The 27,079-nt window shown below is 34.8% G+C and overlaps 2 protein-coding genes across 5 annotated transcripts in view; one reads left to right on the top strand and one right to left on the bottom strand.

Annotated features, from left to right (window-relative positions):
* Positions 1 to 27,079, top strand: part of RFC1 (replication factor C subunit 1) — a 115,291-nt gene that overhangs the window by 20,854 nt on the left and 67,358 nt on the right. For 3 of the 4 annotated variants that reach the window (XR_014023223.1, XR_014023224.1, XM_081303569.1), the window contains exons 4-8: positions 1,736 to 1,858; positions 15,874 to 16,106; positions 16,795 to 16,872; positions 17,577 to 17,654; positions 18,996 to 19,083. Coding sequence is in view for 2 of the 4 variants with exons in the window: in XM_081303569.1 (XP_081159695.1) it covers positions 1,736 to 1,858; positions 15,874 to 16,106; positions 16,795 to 16,872; positions 17,577 to 17,654; positions 18,996 to 19,083 (600 nt within the window). In the remaining 2 variants the exon portion in view is untranslated. The remainder of the gene's footprint in view (positions 1 to 1,735; positions 1,859 to 15,873; positions 16,107 to 16,794; positions 16,873 to 17,576; positions 17,655 to 18,995; positions 19,084 to 27,079) is intronic. The other variant, XM_081303568.1, reaches the window with a different exon arrangement.
* On the bottom strand, positions 24,085 to 26,534 carry LOC308654144 (protein SDA1 homolog). The gene has a single exon (XM_081303155.1). The coding sequence runs from the start codon at positions 26,438 to 26,440 to the stop codon at positions 24,380 to 24,382; it is 2,061 nt and encodes a 686-aa protein (XP_081159281.1). The 5' UTR covers positions 26,441 to 26,534; the 3' UTR covers positions 24,085 to 24,379.

The raw sequence follows: 27,079 nt of genomic DNA, 5'->3' as shown, positions 1-27,079 counted from the left end.
TCATATTTACTTTGATTATGGTGTATTCATTCATTCATTCATTCATTTGCAGTACTGAGGATCAAACTCAGGACTTCATACATACTATCCAAGCACTATATCAGCTCTACTAGCTATATTCCCAGCCCATATTTTAAAAAAATAATTATTTTTTCTTTGGGCTGGAGGTTCTTGAAAGTTGAATTTGAAAAAGAGTGTCTTAAAATATTGTTTTTATTTATTTATTTATTTTTTAATATTTATTTTTTAGTTTTAGGCGAACACAATATCTTTATTTTGTTTCTATGTGGTGCTGAGAATCGAACCCAGTGCCTTATACATGCTAGGTGAGCAGGCTACCACTTGAGCCATACCCCCAGCCCTTAGAATATTGTTTTTAAAACAGAGGTCTAAAGTTTATTTTTTGTGTTTGATTAAAAGATGTAATCATTTTTGCTTGCATTTAAAAAGGCCTTGAATTTGTGATACTCAGTCTCCTAGTAGCTTTATTTATCTTTTGAAATGGGGTCTCACTGTGTTGCTCACTTTGCTCTCAAACTCCTGGGCTCAAATAATCAACCTGTCTCAGTCTCTTTGAGTAGCTGGGATTCCAGGTATGTGTCACTCCACTCAGACTTTTTATCATGATTTTGACAGTGATAGAAATTGTATTGCCTCAGTTCTAAAAGTATTTAGTATTTATTATATGCCTTTTACTGCTCTTGTTTTTTGTTTTTTTTTTTGTTTCTTTTTTTTTTTTGGTGTGTGTGTATGTATGTGCGAACACACTCTGGGGATTGAACCCAGGGCCTTGATGCTTGCAAAGCAAGCACTCTACCAACTGAGCTATATCCCCATCCCATATTGCTCTGTGTTGTAAGAAATTTATAGAAGTGTGTGTCTGTTCTCTAGGAGTTTCCTTTGTTTGGAAAACTATTGCAATATAATTGTTTGATATAATTTAAGACAGTATGAGTCAGGACTTATAAATGAATGGTGCAGAGGAAGAGGAAGGACAGCCAGTTTATGAAACATTATGCTAAGTGCTCACACTTTGTCCTCATTTATAATATTTAAGTGTTCTGGGCAATTAGGCTGTGGTGGGCAGAATAATGGTCCCTAAAGATACCTAGAGCCTAATTCCTAGAACCTGTGAATATGTTAGGTTAAGTGACAGAAGGAAATAAAAGTTACAGAGGCTAATTGGATGACCTTCAAATAGGAAGATAATCCTGGATTGAGGTGGGCTTTGTGTGCATAAGAAGTAGGAAGGCAGAAGAAGAAATTTAGAGAGAGATTATTGAGGAAGTTCAGAGAATCAGAGATGGCAGAATGAGAAGGACTCTACTTGATGTTGCTGGGTCTGATGATGGAAGAAGTGGTTATGAGCCAAGAAATGTTGGCAGCCACTAGCAGCTGGAAAAGTCAGGGAAAGTGATTCCTTCCTGAGTGATCCAGCAAGGAACAGCCCTGTTGACACCTTGATTTTTTTTTTTTTTTTGATCAGTGAGATCCATTTCAGACTTGTAACCTCCAGAACCATGAAGATGATAAATTTATGTTGTTTTAAGTTATAAATTTTGTGGTGATTTGTAAGAGGAAACTAATATACAGGCTTATTGCTGGCTAAAACTAAGGGATGACAATTTACAAGAGAGATGTGCTCTGAAAAGGGCCTTGAGGAATTGATTCACAATAACTACTTAAGAATATTATAATACTTCTTTTCAAAGTTTTATTTTCCGTTCACCTACAGATTCAGAATCAGAGGAGACAGTGCAGGTAAAAAATGCCAAAAAGCAATCAGAAAAATTGCCATTGTCTTCTAAACCTAGTAAAATTTTGCGGAAGGATCCTGTTACATACATTTCAGAAACAGGTAAGGGTACTAAATACGTTCAGTTATTTGGAGCCATGCAGTGTTAGGCTCTTGAACTTTTCATTTATGTTAAATTGTATCTCCTTCATTTTGAATTGAATTTCTAGTGCCTTTTTTGTTTTGTTGAATCATATTTATCAGGGGAATGGTCATCTTTGACATTTTCTGTGGGCTAAAGGGCCAATTAAAGGGGAATTTTAAAAAAATGCTTTATATTGAATCATTTTGAAGATTTATCTTGAATTATATATTGAATTATTAGTGGGTTATTTTAGAACTACTTTTTTATGTAAGTTTTTTTTTTGATCTTGCATGCTAAAGTCATAATAATATGGTGATTACACAGATATGTGGGCTTTAACCCAGGAGCAATTCATCACTGAGCTACATCCCCATCCCTTTTTATTTTGAGGCAGAGTCTCACTAAGTTGCTTAGGGTCTAGCTAAATTGCTGAGCTGGCCCTTAACTTGCAATCCTCTTGAGTCTTCTGAGCAGCTGGGATTGTTGGCATGTGCCACTGTATCCTGTTCTATTTTTTTTTTTTTTTTGGTACCACTGAGCTACATCCCCAGAGTTTTTTTTATTATTTTTTTAGTTGTAGTTGGACACAATTAATTATATTTGGTGCTGAGGATTGTACATACTAGGCAAATGCTCTACCACTGAGCCGCAACCCCAGCCCCACGTTTTTTATTTTATTTATTTATTTATATATTTTTTAAATATTTATTTTTTAGATGTAGATGGACACAACACAATGCCTTTATTTTTTATGTGGTGTTGAGGATCGAACCCAGGTCCTGCCTGTGCTAGGGGAGCGCTTGACCACTGAGCCACAATCCCAGCCCCAACGTTTTTTATTTTTTAATTTGAGACTAGGTCTCACTGTTTCCAAGGCTGATTTTGAACTTAAAGTCCTCTTGCTTCAGCCTACTGAGTAGCTGAGGTTTCAGGAATGTACCACTGTGTCTAGCCTTATTTATAATTTAGCACAGATGTGATTTGAATTCTCTTTCTCTGGTGACACTAAAGATTTTATCATTATTAAAAAAACAATGGGGGCTGGGGTTGTGGCTCATCGGTAGAGTGCTTGCCTAGTGCGTGCAAGGCCCTGTGTTCGATCCTTAGCATCACATAAAAATAAATAAATAATAAAACAAAGGTATTGTGTCCAACTACAACCATATATATGTATAAAGGATGGTTTTTGTACTTAAATTTATTTGATCAGTTGTAAGAGTGATCAAAGAACAAAAGACATTTATAAATAATTGTGTACTAATCTTTTAAAGTTTCATAGTATAGTTGTTTATTTGTATGAGAATCTCTGAATTATATTTTCATGGTGGGGGGAGGCTTCAGATAAGTTAGTGGTAAAGTCATTTTGATTCTAGTATTTTTAACTCCTAGAGGAGACCCTAACCAGAATAACATGGGATGATCTATATGTAAGAGCCAAGCCCAGTGCCTGACACATTTACTGCTAGGCAGTCAAAAGGAAGCAAAACAAAATAAAACAAAACAAACCTAAAAAAAAGCATACAGGTGAACATTATATGAGGCATTTATTGATGAAATTGTTCAAATTGATCAAAGGCAGAATGTAAATGATGTGAACATATTTTTGAAACATTTTTAGCAAACTGATGTATTTCTTTGTTATGACAGAGGCAGATTGGAACTTCTAACCTTTTTCTGTTGCTAAATTTGCTCAGACACATTGTATAAATGAGGTCTATTTTTTTAAGGCCCCCCTCCCCTTCTGATCTGGCCACCTTTGTGAAGTTTTGAGTGTGTGGGTGGGATAATGAAAACAAATGGCAGTAGGTTTGTTATGTAACTGAAGGTGGTGTGATCAGGCTTTGCAGTAGCATTCTGAAACAGCAGTGTGTAAACTGCCATGGCCTTCAACTGTGGATCAGACTAGTGTTATCTTGTGATTTTAAGTACACAAAAGGGGTCAGACAGTTTAAGGGTTGATCAGAGATTTTCTTTAACACAGGACTGTTTTTTAGTAGAGGAATTTTTGAATGTGTATTCTGAAGAGATGTCTAGCATTTTATCTGAACTTTTTATGACCATTAGGTAATGTTTGTATCATTTTGTAAGTAAGCATTATCTGCTTGTTGTAGGGCAAAGTTTTGGGGTACATTGTACCCATCTAATGTGATGTTTATTTATTATATAGCTTTCTATTTTTTCCTTAGAACTGAAATATAGGAAAGAAACTAGCTCTATTCTTGCCTGCCCTTATCTTCTTGTACTTTTTTTGGGGGGACAGGGTGGGGGTTACTGGGGATTGAACTCAGGGGCACTCACCCATTGAGCTACATCCCCAGCCCTACTTTTTTGTATTTTTTTTAGAGTCAGGTCTCACTGAGTTGCTTAACATGTCTCTGCCGTTGCTGAGGTTGGCTTTGAACTTTTGATCTTCCAGTGTCAGCCTCTTGAGCTGCTGGGATTATAGGCCTGCGCCATTGCCACCTTGCCTGGCTTGTACTTTTTGTTCTTTGAAATGATAAGTGAATGAGATTGAGACTATTAAAAAGTCCATAGTAAATTAGCATAATACGATCAGACATACAATAAGGGTTTCAAAAAAGAAAAGTACAGTTCTTAAGCCTAACAAATTACCTGAAAATCCATGATCTTAAAACAGTTCTTTATTTTTTCTTTAAGCTAGAACTAATTTTCAATACTAGATGTTAAATATATTCATTTTACATTACTAGTTACAGTTAAATGATATGTTTGTGGTAATAAGAGCTTAAAAATACAAATTCTAGGGGCTGAGGATGTGGCTCAAGTGGTAGCACACTTGCCTGGCATGTGTGCGGCCTGGGTTGGATCCTCAGCACCACATACAAACAAAGATGTTGTGTCTGCCGAAAAATAAAAATAAAACATTAAAAAAAAAAAGCGAGGCCTAACCAACTCAGTTAGACCCTATTTAAAAAAAATACAAATTCTAATCTAAAATAACATGATTTATTTAGAGTTTGAAGCATCTTATAAAAAAGTATTATATAACATAATTTGGTTATAAAAATCTGTTAGTTCCAAAATATAGTTTTTGTTTACTATTCCATACTGTATCTTTTATTTTATGCTCATCTTTTTTATTCTCATTTAAAAAACTCAACCTTTGATGTTTTTCTTGTAGTATAGCATAGCCTTGGTTAAATATTCTTTTTTCTTTTTTGGTACTGAGGATTTAACCCAGGGGCTATGTACCACTGAGCCACATTCCTGGGCCTTTTTATTTTTTATTTTGAGATAGAGTCTCACTAAGTTGCTTAGGGTATCACTAAATTGCTGAGACAGACCTTGAATTTGTGATCCTCCTGTCTCAGCCTCCCAAGCTGCTGGTATTCCAGGGTGCATCACTGTCTTGGGCTACTTTGCTTAAATCTTTACCTATTTTATCTTGTCTTTGTTTCTAGATATGTAAAAGGGGGATGTTACTAGTACCTACATCAGTGAGTGGCCTTATATCAATTGATTAATACCTGACAAGTACTTAAAAATAGGGACTGACACATAATGAATTCTGAATATGTTTTGACTCTATTCATAAACCTATGTCTACCTTTAAAGGCAGATTCTACTTTTGTTTAGGTACTTAGTGCTTTCTGTTGATTATGCGATTATGTTTTAGAACTTTGGAAATGGTCTTTGACTCACTTTTGTTATAGATGTGCACTGTTCAATATGGCACCTACTAGTTACATGTGACTCTTGATCACTTGAAATGTGATTAGCCTCAATTGTGTGTGTTGTGAGAGTAAAATACAGACGTCGCACAGCAAAGGAAATAATCAGCAAAATGAAAAGCCAACTTTAACTGATTGGAAAAAAATGTTTGCAAGCTACATATCTAAATAAGTGTTAAATATCTAAAATTTATAAAGAACTCATACATCTCAGTAGTAGAACAGCAAATAACCCAATTAAAAAAATGAGCAAAGGACCTTACTAGACATTTCTCCAAAGAATACTAATAATGGTCAACTGATTATGAAGGTACTCAACAACATTAATCATTAAGGAAATGTAAAACCACTGTGAGATATCATTTCCTACCTGTTAACGTAGCTATTATCTAAAAGTTAAGAAATAAAAAATGTCAGGAGTGTGTAGAAAAGGAAATTCATTTACATTATTGTTAGGAATATAGATTGGTACAATTTTTATGGAAAACAGTTTGGGAATTGCTAAAGAAATTAAAAATATTACTACCAGTTAGCTCAGCAATCATTCTTCTGGACATATATCCAAAGAGAATGAAATCATCACCTTGTAAAGATATCTGCACTCCCGCGTTTGTTAAAGCATTATGCATGATAGCCAAGACACGGAAACAAACTATGCTGTAACAGATAAAGAAATTGTATATATGTATACAATGGAATAGTCAGCCTTCTTTGCAAGAAGGTGATATGGGCATATGCCACTTGGAGGACATGCTAAGTGAAATAAACTATGTGCATAAAGAAAAATATTGCATGATTTCCCAGAGTGAATAAAACAGCAATTACCAAGAGGGTAGAGGGGGAAAATGGGGAGATACAGGTCAGAAGTTACAAAGTAGCAGATGTGTACTATGAACAAAGTCTAGAAATCTGATGCATAAAAGAGGACTCAGCTAATCAAATTGTATTTGGGATTACTGCTGAATGAGTAGATTTTTGTTGCTCTTACCACAAAAACAGACCAAAAAAAAAAAAAATGGCTAACTATGTGAGATGATAGATATGTTAATTTGCTTCACTGTAATATCCATTTTACTGACTGTAGGAATCACATACATAATTTTTGTATACCTTAACTATACACAATAAAATTTATGTAAAAAAAGATTTCAAAGACTTCCTACAAAAAGGTAAACTGTCTTACTGGCTTTTTAGTATTCATCCCATGTTGAAATGATAACAATTTGGATATATTTGATTAAATAAACCATTGGTAAAATTAACTTTACTTTTTACTTTTTAAATGTGGCTATGAGACTATTTAAAATCACATATGTGGCTTACATTTTATTTCTTTTACATAATTTTCTAAACAGTGCAAAACAGAATTAGAAACAATGTAGATTTCAAATATTTTTGTTTATATTATTATATAGCCTTTTAGACCATATTATTATACAGGCATTTAGGTTTACCATTAACTTCATGACAAATATTTTTGATCATCTCTTTGATTAAATCTGTCTTCTAGGATTTATTAATTTTTTAAAGACTAACTACATTAATTTTCCATGTTATAGGAAAAGGAAAAAATTGCTTGTAAATCTTTTCATAGCTAACCATTGACTAGTAAAATGTTCTTCTGGGTTGGTAAAAACCCAAATACTTGTTGTACTGGGTAAATATATTTACTTTCAGCTGTTTAATGAAGTGAGAGGCCTTGAGTTTTGTTTGGTAAAGATGACCTTTCAATATGCAGTTTCACTGGGCCACTGTTTGATCCAAAAACGTGGGGGTTTTCCTCTCTCAAGAATTGTTTATGACTGCTAATTTTATTGAGCTCATAATCCCAGAGGCAGTTAGTGCTCTTTATGTTATAATTATTTGGTGGGTGTTAAGTGAGGAAAAAAAAAATTGGTGTTGTTTTGTTCTCTGGGTTACTGTGTAACACCAGTGACCTGTGATTTGGAAAAACAGTAGCAGAAAATATTACTAGAGGTTCCTATAGTATTTTTTTGCTAATTTTCAGACATAGTTTTATGTATGAACAAATGGGTATAAATTCTGTGTATGATAGGGAGCCTTTTAGACACGTTTTCAGAGAAACCTAGATGTTTTGAGGCAGAAAGTTTCCTTGGAGAAGAAACCAAGAACTGTATATTGTTTGATTATTGCTAAAGATTAATATTAATTTATACACTAAGATTCTGTATAAAAGAAACTGAGCTGAGAATTTTTGAGGATGGATAAAGTATTTAGTTTAACATGGTTTTAAATCAAATGAGTATATGTTCCATTTCCCTCATGTAACTCCTTTGCCTTACATAGCTATATTAAACACACTTGTACTTGTATGTATATATGCATATTTACTTATTTGAGTAGTGTCTTACCGTAAGATTTTTGTAGCTTGCTTTTTCATAATTTAATGTCTTAGTCTGCCCTTCCTCCCTTCCTCCCTTTCTCTTCTCCCTTTTTCTATTCCTCCTGCCCCCTTCCTCAGTCTACCTCTTTCAATTTTAAAAGATCCCTGTCTCATTCTTTTAAACTTCTGCATAGAATTTAATAGTATGAGTTCAATTTTTCTTTCTCTTCCTTTTTTGGATATTGTATTGTTGATGTGAGCCTGTTTGTGCTTCATTACTTTATGAATTGGAAGTTCACAAAGAATATGACCACTTTAAAAGGAGTAGTGTTTCTTGAAGCTATGTAGCATTTTTAAGAGTGTAGCTTATCTACCTGTATTATGAGTAACAGCACAGGGTTTATTTTCATAAAGCTATGCTCTGAGCACAGTGTTTTTATTAGGGTCCTTCTGCCCCAACCATTTTCCTTTTCCTTTTGACTCCTATTTATCTTATAGGTCAAAACACTCCTGAAAAATTAAAAAAACAAAACAAAGCCATGGGCTACTATTAAATTAGCTTTTTCTTTTCCAGTTTTCAGTTTCTCCTTAATTTTTTTCTAGAATCAACTAACTGTATTACATTTTTATCTTCTTAGTTTCTGGGCCGATTCCAGATTTTGTATCCTTTGTTTTTTTAATATTAAATTTCAATACTTAAAATTTTTTTAAAAATTAAAATTTAAATATTGCATATATTTTCAATTCTAAATAATGATGACAAATAATAATTATTTGTCAGTTACAAAGTGATGTTTGGATATATATACATACATAAATATATACATTGTGGAATGATCAATACATTTATTTAATAATATTAAATTATTACTAATTTATTTATTAAATAAAAGTGATGTATACACTGTATGCATAATTGTATTCTGGATTAAAGTACACTATTAAAGTCTATTGGTGGACCTGGGGTTGTGGCTCAGTGGTAGAGTGCTCACCTAGCAAGTCCAAGGTCCTGTGTTTGATCCTCAGCACCACATAAAAATAAATCTTGCTAAGTTCTTAGGACCTTGCTAAGTTGCAATCCTCTTGTCTCAGCCTCCCCAGTTGCTGGGATTATAGGCATGTGCCACAGTGCCTGGCTGTCTTTATCAAAGTAACATGCAGGTGATTTATACTTTACCTTAATACTGAGCCCAGCACTGTTCCCTTCCTCCTCTTGTGTGTGGGGAGTTGCATTGCAGAATCACTGCCTTAACTCTGGCCGGTAAGGGTTCCTTCTGTTGTTTGTTTTGAAGACTTTGAATTGTAAGACATTTTGGGTCATGTACTTTGGTCAGATGTTCAGGTGTGCTCCCTCTTTTTACTTTTTCTGTGAGATCCAGTGGGCTTGATACCTGTGTGGTGGATAACATCATATTTTAAGCTTATACAATTTTTCTGTTATTATTCCTTAACTACCTTACAAGACTCCACAAATTATAAAAAGTTTTTAAAAAGTATAATGGATTCCATTTGATTCTAAGAGGATTCATTGGTAATGAATCATGAGATCTGGTTTCTTGATTAAAGATGAACAGTCTCAGAAGTTTTATTACAGTGATATGTATAGAATGTTTCACCACATAAACAGACAAAGAAGTTATGTATAGTTTCTCTTCTACTTAATTAATGAATACTTACTAGTGGCTGGACAAATGTATGAACCTTTCTCTAGCTCCAAAACCAAAAGGACAATTTAGGATTTTAACTCAAAGAAGTATTGAAAAGGAACTTCATAGAAACAGGCTTTAAATGTCTAGGTCCTCTTTTTAGTTTTTGAGTTGTTGCTGAGTAAATTATTGTTAATTTCTGTAATGAGATCTCTCAATTAATTTGGTTTTGATGTGTTCCAGACCAAAGGAAAGAAAGTCAGAATTAGGATATTCAGAGATCCATTTGGAAAGGTCATATTCTCAGCAGTATGAACTCCAGATGAGATTTTTTTTTTCTTTTTGGTTTGTAAATAGATTTTCATATGGACCTGCACATTATTCTCTTTTTCTTTTATTTGTTATCTGTCTAAATAAATGAATGTATCTAATTCAGAGTGGCAAAGCAATCTTCTCTTCTAGGCAGTTCCTCTGCTGTGTGTTGGATAATGCTAGTTTACTTGGTTGTTGTTACCACATTTGAGTTTATGTTGTCTTTAATGAAAATAAATGGTGTTTTCATAAGGAAACAGATATCCTGGAGGGAAGTTTTAAGTGTTCAGTTGCCCATGATTTTCACCTAGTTCTCAGAAATTTGACTTAGATCTATTTATCATTATTTTATTGTAAGTTTCTGGGGAGATGAGAACATAGTTTGCCTTTGGCTTCTGACAAAGCAGAAACAAATTTAGGTTTGTTAGCAAATGGTAAATGTGAAAAAAGAGGAATGTTTCATCTCTACACAATGTGTTGGATTGTCAAATATTGATTTTATGTGAGGATGGTCACAGCAACACCTGTTAAATGACTGTGTCTTTGCAAGCAGCTGGTTGCATCCTTGGCCTTTTCTGCCTTTTTTCTCCATAATATATTGGTGTAACCCTGGAATACTGAGGTCTAAGGAGCTCTAAGACAATCTGTTCAACAGTCATCGTGTGTGTAGACAGTAGGACTGCTCTTTCTTCAGATTTTCTGGTTTCATCAAAGTCACATGACAGGATCCTTCAGATATTCATGACAGAGTGTACTCTAGTTGTGAAACCCTTATATTTGTCACAAATATCACTTTTCTTAGGATCATGAATTTCCTTTTGTTGTTAATCACTCCCACAACTGTAAGGAGTGTGGGAAAGAACACAAATCAGGAGGCATTGAAGAAGTGTCAAAGCAAGAGAGTTGTCCTTGAGAATTGTCTCTTCTTTTCTCTTTTATAACTTCATTCCCCAGAATTCCTCCTACTTTCCAAGGGGTCTGGAGAGCTACTTATTTTGTGGGACTTGTATGTAATTTTTGCTTAATATAGTGAAAATATACTTGAAATTTCACTTCCATGATTTTTTCTTGGAGATCCATGTGTGATTTACTTTCTTATTGAAAAATTATGAAAATGTTTATAAAACTGTGTCTGTGTTAGGAATAGTACATTTTTTGGGACCTGTAGCTTGAAGACATTTGTTAAGTTTAAACCCATGTATTCAGAGAGTAGCTCTTTGCTTTTCATTCTTGTAAAGGTTACTAGCAGGGGAGGCTCATGAAGAAGCCCTCCTTTTAAGCTGGTGTAAGACCTAGAATGTTAGGACTAATGAAAAAGAACTGATGCATTCTGCTTTTTTTAAAAAACTGTTGTCATCAGTGTTTTGAACCTTGAAATTTTGGCTTGATCTTTTAACAGCTGCATAAGTCCATTGACTGGTTAGACCACAATTTATTTAAACCTTTCCCCAGTTTTGATTATTTTGATTGCCTACACTGTTCATGTTCCTAATAGTGTGCCTGGGGATCAAACCCAGGGCTTGTGCATGCTAGGCAAGTGCTCTACCCTTGGGCTACATTCGCATCCCTGATGAATATATTTGTAATATATATTTTTCCACACCTCTAATATCTCCAAGAATACTACACTAAAGCATATCAATTAATTTAAGGTTAAAGATATGTTCTTCCAAGTTACTTTCTAGAAGTCATACCAATTTACATTTTATAGCTCATCACATTTTCATAAATGTTGAGCATAACAGTAAAAAAAAGTTTATATGGTTATTCAGAGTCACAAAATTATAGAGGAGAAGTTTTTTTCCCCTCTCCCAGTACCGGGAGTTTGAAGCCAGGGCTCACTTATGTTAGATGAGCACTCTAACCACTAGGTTACATCCTCAGCCCTGACATGGATATCTTTTTAAAAAATATTTTTTAAATTGTGGATGGACACCATACCTTTATTTTGTTTTATTTGTTTTTATGTGGTACTGAGTATAAAAGCAGTTCCTCACCACATGCAAGGCAAGCACTCTACCACTGAGCCACAACCCCAGCCCCATGGATATCTTTATATCAATAAATATGGATCTACATTAAGATATTTTATTGCTGCATAGAATTCCATCACATGGTTGAACTTTTGAATAGGTATTTAGGCTATTTGTTTTCCCATATTATAAACAATACTCATTCCTCTCTCAATCTCTACTGCCATTATTACTGTGAGGCCATTTTGCTTGCCTATCTTATATTAGTCCCCTAATTTCTTCATCTTTTCTTGCCCATAGTCTGTTCCCATAGTCTGTAAGTAGTTGACCTTACCCACTCAGTTCTGGTGTTTTCTGTCATACTACTTATGAGCAAGTTGAGGTGTAGTTGAAATGGAATGTTAGTGTTTTGGATTTTATTTTTTTGGTAGTACTGGAGATTGAACTCAGGAGCACTCTACCACTGGGCTATATCCCCAGCCTTTCTAAAAATTTTGTTTTGAGACAGGGTCTTGCTAAATTGCTGGTCTAGAGGCTGGTCTAGAACATGCGATCCTACCGCCTCAGTCTCCCAAATAGCTGGGATTATAGGTGTGTGCCACTGTGCCTAGCTGTTCTTGGCGTATTTAATGTGGGTGTAAAGCTAGAATAGCCACTGTCATTTCACAGACAATTTAATTTTTGTTTCTTCTCCATTAAGGGACTCCCTCCTGCCTCCCCCCTCCCTCCTGTGGTTGTTGAACTTAAAGCAAATAAATATGTGCTGAGGATGTGGCTCAGTGGTAGAGTGCTTGCCTAGCATGCATGAAGCATATAAACATGATTAAACTTAAGATTAGAAGTCTTATCTTACATACACTGGTTATGCTTTTAATTTGGCAGGTATTGCCTAAGGTGATGTTTTGATTTTCTGTACTTGGAAGGTTCTAGTCTGCCTTCCCTTGCTCTTTTCCCCTTTCCTTTTTCCTCCCACTCCCCTCCTTTTTCCTCCTGCCCTTTTTTTCTTCCTTTCTTTATTAAAGCCAGGATATACGCGATGGTCTTCTTGGTTTAAATTTTTAAGGCTATTTTGCATATTTTTTTGGCTTGCTAAGTAGGATATAGTCACATACCGCATAACAGAATATTTTAATGATAAACAGCATATACAACAGGGGCCCCATAGATTATAATGGAGCTGAAAAATTCTTATTACCTGGTGACATTGCACCTGATTTAAGGTCATGGTGCACTGTGTTGTCCATGTTTGTGGTGATGGCGCTGTAAAGAAACCTAAAGCACTGCAAAGTCGTATAGAACTATAGCAATACAATATTTATAGTACAGAATATACTTTAATCAACACCTGTGTTGCTGGTTTATATATTTACTATATTTTTATTGTTTAGAATATACTCGTTCCACTTTCAAAAATTAAAGTTTACTATCACATGTTTCAATAGCAGCATCCTGTTTACCATGTTTTTTACTGTATCATTTTATCTTATGTTTTATTTAATCTTGTATGTTTTATTCATCATGGCTATACCACATATATGACCATATGACTACGTGTGTAGTAGGGCTGTATAATGTAGGTTTGTATAAGGATACCCTATGATGTTTGCACAACCAGTGCAATCAACTAATGATGCTTTTCCCAGAAAATATTTCTGTTATTAAGTGACATGTGACTGTAGAGAGTGTGCTACTGATTGGTTATGCTCTAGCTTAACTGAGTGTAGGTGTGCATGTAAAATAGCTCTCAATCATAAAATATTTGAATTTTTATAATAATTCATTGTTATTTTAGAGAAAACGAAAGGTATTTTAGATTATATTCTCAGTGGTTATCAGACTTACTATGGGTGATTCACGTGGCTATTTACTTAGTGGAATGGTGATAATATTGCCCAGCCTTTCCAAACCTCTGTGAATCAGACCCCTTTCCTTTACCTGGCAAATAGGCAGAGAACGAGAGAAATGAATGAGTGACTGACTTGTTTGCTGACTCTTGTTAACATGGTTGAACTGAAATTTAAGTGTATCAAGCCCTGGATGTGCTTTAGAAAGGTTTATGGATAAATTTTTAGGCTCAAAGGTAGTTTGACTTCACTAAAGTTAAGCAAGTGTGCTTTAATTAGAATTGTTCCGTTTCAGGTAAGTTAAAAAAATAAAATAAACTAGTTTGGAGTAAACAAGATGGAGAATTTGTTAGGAGACCTTTAACCTGTTTCGTGGAGTACAGGAATAAACTCGACTGATCATGGGCCCCACTTGATCAGGTGCCCACAGCTGGCTTAGTTGGTCATAGCCAAGAATGTGAAGCCATCTAATAAACATATCTGTGCTCATTGGAGGCCCTTGAAGGGTTGGGTGAGCTGTCAATTAGTAGAGAAAATGAGCCTATAGTGAATGGTATGGGCATCCTCAGAGATCTCTCCTCTTGCTTTAAATAGTGGATTACTTGCTATATTTGTAACCAGGAACCTCTAAGTTACATGTTGTAAAGTTTATAATTTCAATTTTATATATTTATAGAAAGTAAGGCTAAATCTACTCCCCTCTTCCCTTTTAACATAGCATTGATTACTTTCATTTTTCGGTAGGAACCAATTAGGAATATCCCAGCTCCTGGATCATATGGCCTTAACAAATATTGGTAGTCAAAAGAGTGAGCCCTTGAGAGGAAGTAAGACCCACTCGTGTGGTTTTGCATACTGAGTTTATAAAGGAAACCTTCCCGTTCCCTTGACCTAATCTTCATGGTCATCTTTTAGATTTTTTTAAGAAATTTCTTTTGTTAATAGACCAAATTGAAAAGCCTTTTCTTTTGTGAGTCACTGAACCAAATAAAAATTTGTTGAGGCCCCTTTGAAGTACATTTTTAGGGTTTCTAGCTATCTAAGCCTTATGAATATATAGAAATTCTTTTGTTGTGCTAGGGATGGAACCCATGGCCTTGTACATGCTAAGCAAGTGCTTGATCACTGAGCTATATACCCAGTACTAAAAAGACACTTAAGATCAATTTTTAATGGGAATTTTTTAAAAAAATATAAAATATAGCAAAATTTTAAAGTCTTAAATGAATGGTTAGATATTGGTAAGATAGTACACCTTTAATATATAGCTAGAATTTGACAACTCCTCACCATGTCTGCAAACCCACTGTACACAGCATCTTGTTTGGAGCTACCGTAGCTTCCTAAGTTATCTCCTTGCTTTCCTTTCAACCTTGTACAGTGTCTTCTCCAAAGGATGTGACTTAAGTTGGAATTCTCTGCTTGGAGTTCTGTAGTTGATTCTCATTTTATAGTAAAATCTGAAATTCTTTGTGTGACATAGAAAGTCCTGCAGGATTTGACTTCTCTCTCTTTCACCTGGATTCTTGCAGCACATACCCTCTTATTGTGCTGTGGCCACATTGACCTCAAAGCACACTTACTTTAAGCTTTTGCACTTGTAGTTTTCATTGTCTGAGCCTTCTTGCTGTGTAGTATCTGTATTTTAGGGTTCTGTGAAAGTTCGCTTATCAGAGAGACTTTCCCCGATTACTCTCTAAAAGAGAGTCACTTTTCTTTTTTTTTTTTTTTAATTTAAAATGTTTTTCATTGGTGGGGAGTGAACCCAGGGCTTCACATATGCTAGGTAAGTACTCTACCATTGATCTACACCCCACTTCTGTTTTTTCTTCATAGCACATATAACTCAACAGTACATATTTGTTATCTGTTTTCGCTTGTAGACTTGAAGTTGCATGAGCGCAGGTTTTTTTTTTTTTTTTTTTTAATTCACTCTTGTATCATCAGTACCTGGCATATAATGGGTGCTCAGTAAATATTTGTGTAGTTGGGTTGGTGTATTACAGGCCTGGCAGTGGTAAATGCAGGGGGGTGACTGTTGAGTTCAGGAGATGGAAAGGAAAAAGAATTACTAGCATCCCAAAGCTTTTTTGTACTTTTTCTAAAGCTGGTAGAAGTAGTTGCCTTATATAATTTAGAAATTGATGTTTATCAAAAAATATTTGGTTATATTCCATGTAAGATGAAGATGACGACTTTATGTGTAAGAAAGCAGCCTCTAAATCAAAAGAAAATGGAAGATCTACAAATAGTTATCTTGGAACATCAAACATGAAAAAGAATGAAGAAAACACTAAGGCCAAGAATAAGCCTTTATCACCAATAAAACTTACACCAACCTCAGTGCTTGATTATTTTGGAACTGGAAGTGTCCAAAGATCGGATAAGAAGATGGTAGCAAGCAAAAGAAAACAAGTGAGTGTTCCACATGCAAGAAAGAATTTTCAGATGATATAGCCATGTACTGATGTTAATAAGAGGAAAAAATAGGATGTTATAAATGGGTCAGCATGTTTTATTAATGAAGACAATTTTCCTGTGATTAGGATAAAATGTGTTGCCCTCATTTTAGAGGACAAAGAAATAAGATACTCCATAATTTTTCTTTATACTTCAAAACAGGAAAAAGGTATGAAGACTATTAGAAAAAGTTATAGTTCTTAGAATTTAAATTGTTTTCTCATAATACAAACTCATTTTACTTGTGACTTCAACCAGACAAAATTAGATAATAGATTTGTTCCCAAATGAAGTCATAAATACATCCCTTATGAATATGCTATATTTGACCTTCTCTACTGGAGTTAGATTCATCTTTTTCTGGCTGTATAGAAATTATAACTTAGTCAAAGCAGCCTCCTGAGTTAAATTAACCTGCCCAGTAGTGTGTGTTTGTTGATTTCATATTAGTGCTACCATGGGACAATGTGATCATTCTTATGTTGATTTGCCAGTAAAGTTGACATTTTGGCTGGTGTGGGTTACAACTATTACTGATATACTTATCTCATTGGTGTGTTTAATCAGCTATTATAGTCAAGAAAAAACACCTTATTTTTAACTTGTTTTATGCTGATACTGTTTAATTTTCTTTGAAATATAGCCTTCACAGAATACAAATGATTCCATATTAAACGATGAAGTCATCGCCAAGCAATTGCAACTTGATGAAGATGCAGAGGTATTGGCATTTTACTTAGGTATCATTAATAACTTGATGTTTTGATGTGCCGTAGCTAGGCAAACAGTCAAGATAGTTCTAGTTTAGTTTTGAATTGAGCTTTATTGGAGATTATGTGTAAAGTAAGTTAAAATCTAATATACAAAACTCTAAATATCTATAAAAGATAAATTATGAGACCAAGGGATAATTTTACTTTAAGATTTATCTTTAAGAGTTTTTTTTTTTTTTTTTTTGGCTGGGGGAGTACTGGGGATTGAATTCAAGGGCACTTGACCTGAGCCACATCCCCAGCCCTTTTTTGTGTTTTATTTAGAGATAGGGTCTCATTGAGTTCTTTAGTGCCTTGTTTTTGTTGAGGCTGGCTTTGAACTTGTGATCCTCCTGCCTCAGCCTCCCAAGTCACTGGGATTAAAGGCATATGCCACTGCCCGGCTCTTAAGAGTTCTTTAGTGGGAAGCTCCTTTAATATATTTAAAATAACTTAATTTGCTCATATCTCTTGTTTTTACTATGAGCAATCTCATCCATTCCTGTGTTTGTAATTATTATTTATATGCTGATGACCCCTAAATCTGTCTCTAGTACAGAGTTCTCTTTTGACCTCCAAACACTTATATTCATTCAACATTTATTAGGCATTTACTCTGTGCTTTCACATACAAAAGAACACAAGCATCTCAGTATGTTGATTGTTTTTACAGCTGGAGAGGCAATTGCATGAAGATGAAGAGTTTGCCAGAACGTTAGCCATGTTGGATGAGGAACCCAAGACCAAAAAGGTGCATTATAATGGGCTGTTTGCATTCTGAATATACACTATAGATCAGTGTTGTGTATATTCTAGGCTCTGGAGATATAGCCATGAGTGATTTTTCCAGAAAGAAGCTAAATTTTTATAATTTATAAAAATGTTTTTGGAGAAACTCATTGGAAAATTTGTTCTTCCTAAAAGAAGAGTGCGAGAACACAAAAATCCAGAATCTTTACAGGGGGCTTTTATGTATTTGTTCAGGGAATAATGCTGATAGGACATAAATTTAATAACTTTAATTTTAATCACTGTCTTTTCAGCAAGCTTAATTTTGCTGTTTTTAAGCTGACTTTAAGATCTATATTAGGGCAATCTTAAAAAATAATCAGTATATTTTTGGCATCAAAAAAAATTTTTTTTTAAGTAAGAATCAGTGCTATTGTCCTTGTTGGCCTCAAACTCACAATCCCCCTGCCTTAACCTCCTCAGTGGCTGGGACTATTCATGATGTTTTCTTTCTTTCTTTTAAAAAGCACTGGATCTTTAATAAATTAGCTTTATTTCTAATCAATCACATTTTGGTTTTATTTCTGATAAATCGGTATAATTGTCAGTACCAATATCTGACTGTTTGCCAGGCACAGAGGGCACACCTGTAATCTCAGTGGCTTGGGAGACCGAGGCAGAGGGACTGCAAGTTCAAAGCTAGCTTCAGCAACTTAGTGTGAGATCTTAAGTAACTTATTTGAGACTCTGTCTCATAATAAAAAAATAAAATAAAAGGACTGAGGGTGTGGCTCAGTGATTAAGTGACCCTGGGCTCAATCCCTGGTACAAAAAGAAAGAAAGGAAAGCCTTATACATAAAGATATTCAAATTATAACAAATACTATATTATCCCATTTATAAAATGAAATTTTGAGGGAGCAGTGGAGATATTGGATATTTTTCTCTTTTGAGAAAGTGCTTTTTAATTTTTCTTTAAGCTTTAGTGTGTTTTCACTTTATTTTGGTTTACATTTTAGTTTTGAACTGCATAATACAGTTTGAGAGTTGAAATAAAAGAAGCAAACATAGGCTTCCATTTCCAGTTTGGCAGGTTGTTATGTAAAGCAATAATGTTTTATAGATGTATTTTTACAGTCTTTCATCTGTTTCCTTATCTTCATTTTATCTGTAAAATGAGGTTAGAAAACATGCTTCATTTGCTGTAGAAATGTTGTAATTAAATGAATGACAGTTTACTGTAGTGTTTTCCTAGTTTGGAAGGTGACCCTTGAATTTAAAAGTAAAACTTTAATTCACAATGAATTTTGTGGTAATAATGTTCCTATATTTGTCACACTTGACACTTTTTAAATCTGTTTAGGCCCAAAAGAACACTGAAGAGGGAGAAACGTTTTCATCTGCCCAAGCCAATTTAAGTAAACCAGAAAAACATAAATATCCTCATAAAGGTAATACTAGCAGAATAAAGTAAGAATGCTTATCTTTGTAGAAGAGAATTCTTAGTTCTCTTAAACATTTTGATAATTTTATTAGGTAGACATTATTTCATGAAACTATTACAGATGCTCCTGGACTTATGGTGGGGTCACATCCCAATTAACTTAGAGTTGAAAATATCATAACTTGAAAATGCATTTAATACACCCCATTTTCCAAAAGTAGCTCAGCAACAAAGTACACTGTATTTTATAGCTGCTTCCTCTTGAGGAAGTATCTTATTGCATATTTCTAACTCAGGGAAAGCTCAAAATTCAAAATTTCAGGTACATTTTCTACTGAATGCATATTGCTTTTGCATAGAGTAAAGCTGAAAAATCAGTTGAATCATCATAGGTCAGGGATCATCTGTATTTTGAGAGCTCTTTGGATACTAGCTGGTGGAGTATGCCTATCTGCTCTAAGACTGTTATGATAAATGTGTTATGGCTCTTGGCTTCCTGTTAATTTCCAATATATTACATGTGGACTTCAATATATGAAGACAATTAAATGCTTTGAGCTTTTCATGTTATAGTTTTAGAGTTGACTTACAGTTGTCCAAGTCATCTGAAGGTCTTCTACTGATTGTTTTGGGGTTTATTCTTTAATGGCCTTGATATCAAACCAACTGCTAGTGTAATCATCTTTCTTTATTAGTGGAGGGTTGGTTTCAGGACCCCTGAGGATACCAAAATCCGTGGATGCTGAAGTTCCTTATATATAAAAGAATAGAATTTCATATAACTTATGCACAGCCTCCTGTATACTTTAAATAATCTCTAGATTACTTAACACAAGAGAAATGCTACATAATTATACAGTGTTGTTTAGAGAATAATTACAAAAAAATATCTGTACGCATTCTGTACAATTTTTTTAAAAAAATGCTTTTCTTAGTGTATTATAGTTATGCATAATAGTTGTTCATTTTGATATAATCATACATTGCATGTAATTTAAATTGCTCCATTTCAGTCCCTTGGGCCACCTCTTGCCTTCTCCTTTCCCCCATTTCCCTCCTCTATTCTATTGGTCTTCCTCTTATTTATTTATCTATTTATTTTTAATTGGTGTTTCATAGATATTCATAAAGGTGGAATTCACTGTGGTATATTTATACATGTATATATCATAATATTGACACAATTTTTAAACGTTTTATATTTATTAAACAGGTCTAGTCCATCTGTGTTATTGACACAGTTTTTTAAAAAAATATCTTTATTTATTTATTTCTATGTGGTGCTGAGGATCAAACCCAGTGTCTCATGCATCCAAGGCAAGCGCTCTACCACTGAGCTACAATCACTTGACACAGTTTTTTTTTTTAATATTTAATATTTGGTATATTTTCTCTAGGGCTTTTATTATTTTCCATTTTCTTACATGTACAATTTTCTTACATGTAAAAAGCTTTGTTTTTTGTTAAGTTATAATATGTACTTCCTATTGTAAACATTTTAATGACTATATAATATCCCATCATATAGATAAATCATAGTTTACTTAAACATTTCTGTATTGAGATCAGACTGACAAAACACGAAAGTAGAATCAGCAAAAGGAAATAAGACTACCACACAAAAAGTGTCCTATATGAGTTTATTCTTTTTCAATAATATAGCATTAGCTGTGCTACTTTTGCTTGCATTTTAATTCAAGTGCAGACCAAATACTACACTAGTGAGAGTTGTTTCCAACTTTGATCTTGTAAAAGAAAAAGCTCTAGGTCATTGCCCTATCTTCTTCTTTTTTCAGTTGTAGATGGACACAATACCTTTCTTTATTTTTTTATGTGGTGCTAAGGATCAAACCCAATGTCTCACACGCGTTAGGCAAGCATTCTACCTCTGAGCCACAACCCTATCCCTCTTCTTAATCATATTCAAGATATTTCTTAAATTTCTGAAAGTACAGAACTATGTTATCTACATATATTTTAAACATCTTATTTAAAATAGTATTAATACTCAAAATGACTGAACATTTTAGTTAAAACAATTGCAATGTAATACCCTATATAAAAATTTTCAAGGAATTAGAATATAAAAAATTAAAATTTATACAACAATAACCTTTTAAAAATCATACTAAAATTATTTTAACTTTTAAACCACAACTTTTCTTGTACAGTTTGGGAATGTCTTCCTACTGGTTGCCCTGACCATCATAAGCATCAGTTTGTTAGCAAACCAGCATTTGACCTTCCTGCCAGCTGATCTGTCCCTTCCTTATGATCCCCTAATACTGTACTTTTTTTTTAAATACTTTTAATTGTAGATGGACACAATACCTTATTTTATTTGGTGCTGAGGACAAAACCCAGTGCCTCACAAGTGCTATGCAAACACTCTACCACTGAGCTACAACCACACCCTGCGCTGTGATTTTTTAATTGACAAAATTAGATCTATTTATGATAGACCATGTGATGTTTTAACATTGACATTTATTGAGAATGACTTAACTAAGATACCTTTATATCACCTCACATACTTTTTTGTATAACTGTACCTTTCTGACAACTTTTTGTAAGCTGCTTTGTATTATGAAGTCATTTTGTGAATCTATTGCCTTCAATGCACTGAAAGTTTCAATAAGGGACAAATGCTGTCTACAAACCACATAGCATCTAGCAGAGTACTTTGTATACAGTGGGTATTCAACATACATTTTTATACTTCAAACTAGTAATCCAAAAAATTGGATTTGAGGGATAAAATATTTGTGGCAAATGTAATTGCTGTTTTATTTTAAATAAATTAAGCAAAACCAATGTAACAGGTAGCTAATTTTTGATGAGAAATTTGCTGAAACCTTTCTTTGTGTCAGATAACATGGTAAATGCCTATAAACATTAGTTTTCAAAATTCTCAAAATCGTCAGTGAGGGAGCTGGTATATTTACAGACAGAAAACTGACAGAGATTAAATCATATGTTCAAACATTTTCCTAGTCCCTCTATACCATATCAGACACTGAACTACCACAGGGAATATAGCAGAGAACAGATCAAAATCTCTGCCTCACGTGGAGCTAATTTACTAGTGGAACTTAGTAAGATCACAGAGATGACAGGTCAGCATTCCAGATTTACATATCGCTTTTATATATTATGAGCTTGGACAATGCGAGTGCATCATGACATGGACACATTCTCAGTGCTGAGGAAAGTTCCAGACTAAAAAGTTTTAAACACTGATGACTTCTTCAAGATTAAAGTCACCCCGCAAAGTTACTTGACCTTTGCTGGCTGCATCCAATTTGTGAGAATTTGATCTTCAAATTAGCAGTAAAAAGAAAAATTCTCAAGAGAAAACTGATACATTATTAAAAGTAACCAAAAATAAGAGACTGTGGGATTAAAGAAAACAGTTAAGAAGAATTTATCTTTTAAAGCCAGGTATCTTTATCTTGCATATAAGCCTCAGGCTAGTTAAGAGCAGGGTGAGGCCACAGCAGAATTGGAGTCAGAGCACAGAAAAAACTTTGGCATCTTGGTATCTAAGTAGGGTGGGGAAATACAAGGGAAAGATGAAACTTCCAGGCACCATCAGAAAACACATAGCAAAGCTGTGGACACTATCTACTATGCTATTTTGGATTTTATTCACTTTCTGGCTCCAGACACATGAGATACCCCTTTTGAAAATACACAAAGAAGAGGGTCTGAAGCTGGGTATACACCTCCAATCCCAGCACCTCGGGAGGCTCAGGCACGAGGATCACAGGTTCGAGGTCAGACTGGGAAGGTGAGACCCTATCTCAAAATAAAATTTAAAAAGGGCTAAAGAGGGGCTGGGGTTGTGGTTCAGTGGTAAAGTGCTTGCCTAGCATGACTAAGGAACTGAGTTCAATTTTCAGCACCTCATATAAATAAGTAAAATAAAATAAAATTCCATCAACAACTAAAAAATATATGTTAAAAGGTGGGGGGCGCTGAGAATATAGCTCAGTGGTTGAGTGCCTGCCTTAGCAAGTGCTCAATTCCCATTACCCCCAAAGGAAAAAAAAAAAAAAAAAAAAAAAGAAAAGAAAAGGGTCTGAAATAAACACATTTGCATTGGGCACATCCCATGAAACAATCAAGTTGCTGGGAGTTGACTCTTGTATTCAACTAACTGTCTAACAGTGATCTGGAACATCTTGGGCAAAAGTCACAAAGTTTCATTCAAATAAAACTGAAACTGAATTCAGAAGATGAACAAAAAAACTGCAAAGGGAACAGGGGAAGTGATTTTAGAAGTTGTTCTAACTCTGGACAGAAAATTGCCCATTACTCAAATTTGAAGTAACAAAAAACAAATTTCTCATCTACCACAACATCAGCTAAAAAACCTAAGGTAGAAGGACCAAACTATTTCTAAGTGCAATTAATTGAATGCAAACAAATTGTCTCCTGAAATTGACTTAAGTGTGACTGGTAAACATCATACACTATTGCACATACAAAAGAATACCTATTTGATGTTAGAAACCCTTTATTGAAGACAAGACAAACAATGAGTTGAAAATATGATAAGAGTTCAAGGAAGCCGAGGAAACTAACAGGAAGAGCACAGATCAAAGGATGAAACAAAGACATTTCAAAATTATAATTTATCCCTATGGCTGTTTAAAAAAATGAGGTCTGAAGAGAAAAATCCTTTACATAGCATTAAAAAAAATATTGAAATCTTTTGGATAGACTAAAAGAGCTAAATTGTCTACCCAAAGTCTGTACAGCAGGGACCTGTTTTTAGCAGGTAAGCCTATTTACAAGTAAGAACCTCTTACTCTTGTAACATCATCCTTTTTTGTTTTAAGAGAATACATAGCTCCCACCCTTGCAGATTTAGTCCATCAGGCCTCAGTGACCCTATAGAAATATAAACCATCTCTGCAAGAGAACTATTTACAATGAACTGTAAACACACATATAGTACCTGCCTCCCTTCCCACACTAGTTGTGAATGCTTTGAGAGAACTGGCTGTGGCTCATTTAATTTTATATCTAGAATGACACTTATTAGGCATTCAATGTTTTTCTTTGCATGAATGTTTAAATGAAAATGTTTTTATAATATCACTACTATTTACATTTTAAACATTCCCACTACTACCCATCTCCAAGTTAAAAACACCAAATTGCTACCAAGTTTACTGTGGTTGTTACCGTATAGTGCTTCTGGACTTTTTAATGTAAGAAACATTCTTGATTTACTAATTTTCACAGTAGTGACACAAACTTGGCATTCTCCTCGAAATGAAAAACTTGCTTGGAAGTTACTTCATCCTTTTCCTCTTTTTCAACAGCGCATCTCGTAATGCCAGCTGTTTTTCTCGGAAGGAACGCTTGTTTTTTGACCGGACATTCTGGCTATACCGCATCATCATAAAGTTCTTCTGTTTTTTCTTCTCTTTATTTGTAGAACTAGAAAATGGATTCACTTTGGTTTTCTTCTTCACAAATTCCTTTTGATCTGTCTTTCCAGCCATTGCAGTTGCTAGTCTTGTCTCCTTGTCAGACTTTGGCTTTTTATGAAGGCGTTCAATGTCCCGAAGAGAAAGTAATTCACCCCTGTGCTCCTCATCACTGTCTATTTCAGTGTATTTTCTTTTTTGGGCTTTCCCAGGGGCAGCGTCAAGTTCTTTCCTCATTTGGGCCATACGGATTTTCTGGAAGTCTTCCTGAGTTAAAACTCTACTAGTGCTGATGGCTGCAGCTTTGGCTTTCTGCTCCTTGATGGGCATACTGTTTAGTTTCTTAGAAATTTCTTGCTGCTCTTCATCTGAAGAGTGGTGCACATCAACCCATTCACCATCGGCATCTTCCTCCTCACTGAGACTGGTACTTTCCCATTCATCTTCATCATTTTCTGTTTTCTCTTCCTTCTCAATTTCCAGAACCTCTGCTCCTGGAATGTAATCTTTAGCATCCAATTCACCATATTCTTGTACTCTTGCTTGAACAGATGCTTCTGTAGGTTTACCCCGGAATTTCTTCTGTAACATCTGAGGGTTCAGTGTCCGGAAGAGCTGAATCAGAGTTCTAGCAGACATCATCACATTCTTATCTTTATGTGTCTTATATTGAGCCAGGTCTTGGAGAAGTTCTTCAGTCATGGCGAGAGGACATTGAGCTGTTATCTCTTTTATAGCATTAATTCCTACTGTCATGACTTCCCCAGAGTTCTTGTCAGTAACAAAATTGTTGGCCATGGTCATGAGCACTGATTGAATGATCTCTGGGGGTACTAGGTGATGAGAAGCTTGTGCAGCAAACAGAAGGATCTTTGTTACTTCTCTCTGGTGGGGCTGCAGAAACCTTTGCAGGAAGGGATAAAAGTTGAAGAGAAAAAGCTCGTGAATTCCCACCAATCTGGAGATGAGATTCATGAGCATCATCTTCACTTCAAACCTTTCCTTAGAGCTCTCCAGCTGCTTTAGTAATTTTTCTGCAAAATCTTGGGGATCATGAATCAAGTGAATGGCTGAAAAGTTAAACACCTCTGGCTTTTTTTTCTTCTTTTGTTTCTTGAGTACTTTCATTGCCTTTTCTAACTTTTTCTTGGTTTTGGAGCTCTTCTTCCCTGTGGCATACTGCACTAGCAGGTCTCTTGCTGTGGGGCCGTCATCCTCAGATTCTGAGTCACTGTCCTGTTTCTCATCTTCATCTTTCCCAAGGAAGAATGTCAAAGCAGCAACTAGTATCTTGGTGACCTTAGAGAAACATGCAGTTGTGATAACATTAACAGTTTTGGCATCATTCCAGATGTTCCTTCTGTAGAGTTCTATCATCACATCCAAAGATATCTTGGCTGCAGTTGCATTGCTATCTCTTAACATGGTATACATAAAATTCTGCAAAACTACATTCACTTTATTGTTCTTGTGTTTTGCATTTATATTCTTGATATCAGTTACAATATGTGTGTATAAAGTCTTTCGCAGAAGCTTATCATGGCAACGCAGAAGTTCGAAAAAGAGCTCTAGTAAATTTGATGGATTGATGAGATTCTTATTTCTCAGCAAGATCAGAGCTTTGCAAAATGTCATTCGAAGATCTAGATCCAATACACTATGATTGTAGGAAAGAAGATCTTTCAGTTCTTGAGGAAAGTTACTTAGATGTTCTGGGTAGCAGTGACCAATCTGTGCCATAAACATCACCAGCTCTGCCAATTTGCTGGGTTTATTTGGTTGTAACTTGAAAATCTCCACATTGGATTTGTAGTGATTATACTGCTGAAGAAACTCCTCCATGTAGGTTGGCGGGTCCCGCTTGATCAGATTCTGTAACTGCGGCAGATTGTTGGGCAGCTTGTTGTTATTTCTGCTGGACATGTTGGCTGTAGACTGGCTTCCCCCGCCACCGTTCTAAGAAGGCTCACGCAGCCGCCAGCAGCCAGTCAATCGCAGCAGCGGCCTGAACCCGTGCTTCCAAGTACAACCGGAAACGGCCGGGGGAAGCCACTTGACACAGTTTTAAAAAATATTTTTGATTCATGATTGATTGAATGTATGAATGTGGGACCCCCAGATGTGGAGGACTTACTGCATAGATGATCTTAATCCTATGAGTAAATCTGTTTATGAAGTATCTTTTGGTCTTCACACCTCCGAATTTTGAGCTTGCCAACCATAGAATTTTTATGTGGCATATTCTAGTCAGTAAGTTTCTCTGTGTAAATTTCAGAGCACATTTGTGGTGTGATGTTGTTTACAGTATTATAGCCAGAAATGAGTAGTTTGTATTTAAAATGACAGACAAATCTCTTAATTTTTGAACTGTTTTTTTTTAAAGAAGCAATATGTAAATGTTTAATTTTTAAAAAATAGATATGCCATATAAGCTAAGAAATGAAAATATTAATGTTTTGAAATCACTGTGTTATACTATGTACTACTAAGATCATTCAGTTGAAAAGAAAAAACCAAATAAACAAATGGAGTGTTGATATTGGGTGTTGTTTTCCAAAAAGA

The sequence above is a fragment of the Spermophilus citellus genome (assembly GCF_964194105.1).
Source record: "Spermophilus citellus genome assembly, chromosome: 8".
Classification (NCBI taxonomy): domain Eukaryota; kingdom Metazoa; phylum Chordata; class Mammalia; order Rodentia; family Sciuridae; genus Spermophilus; species Spermophilus citellus.
The sequence above is the reverse complement of the archived record's forward strand: the minus strand, read 5'-3'. Positions and strand labels throughout refer to the sequence as shown.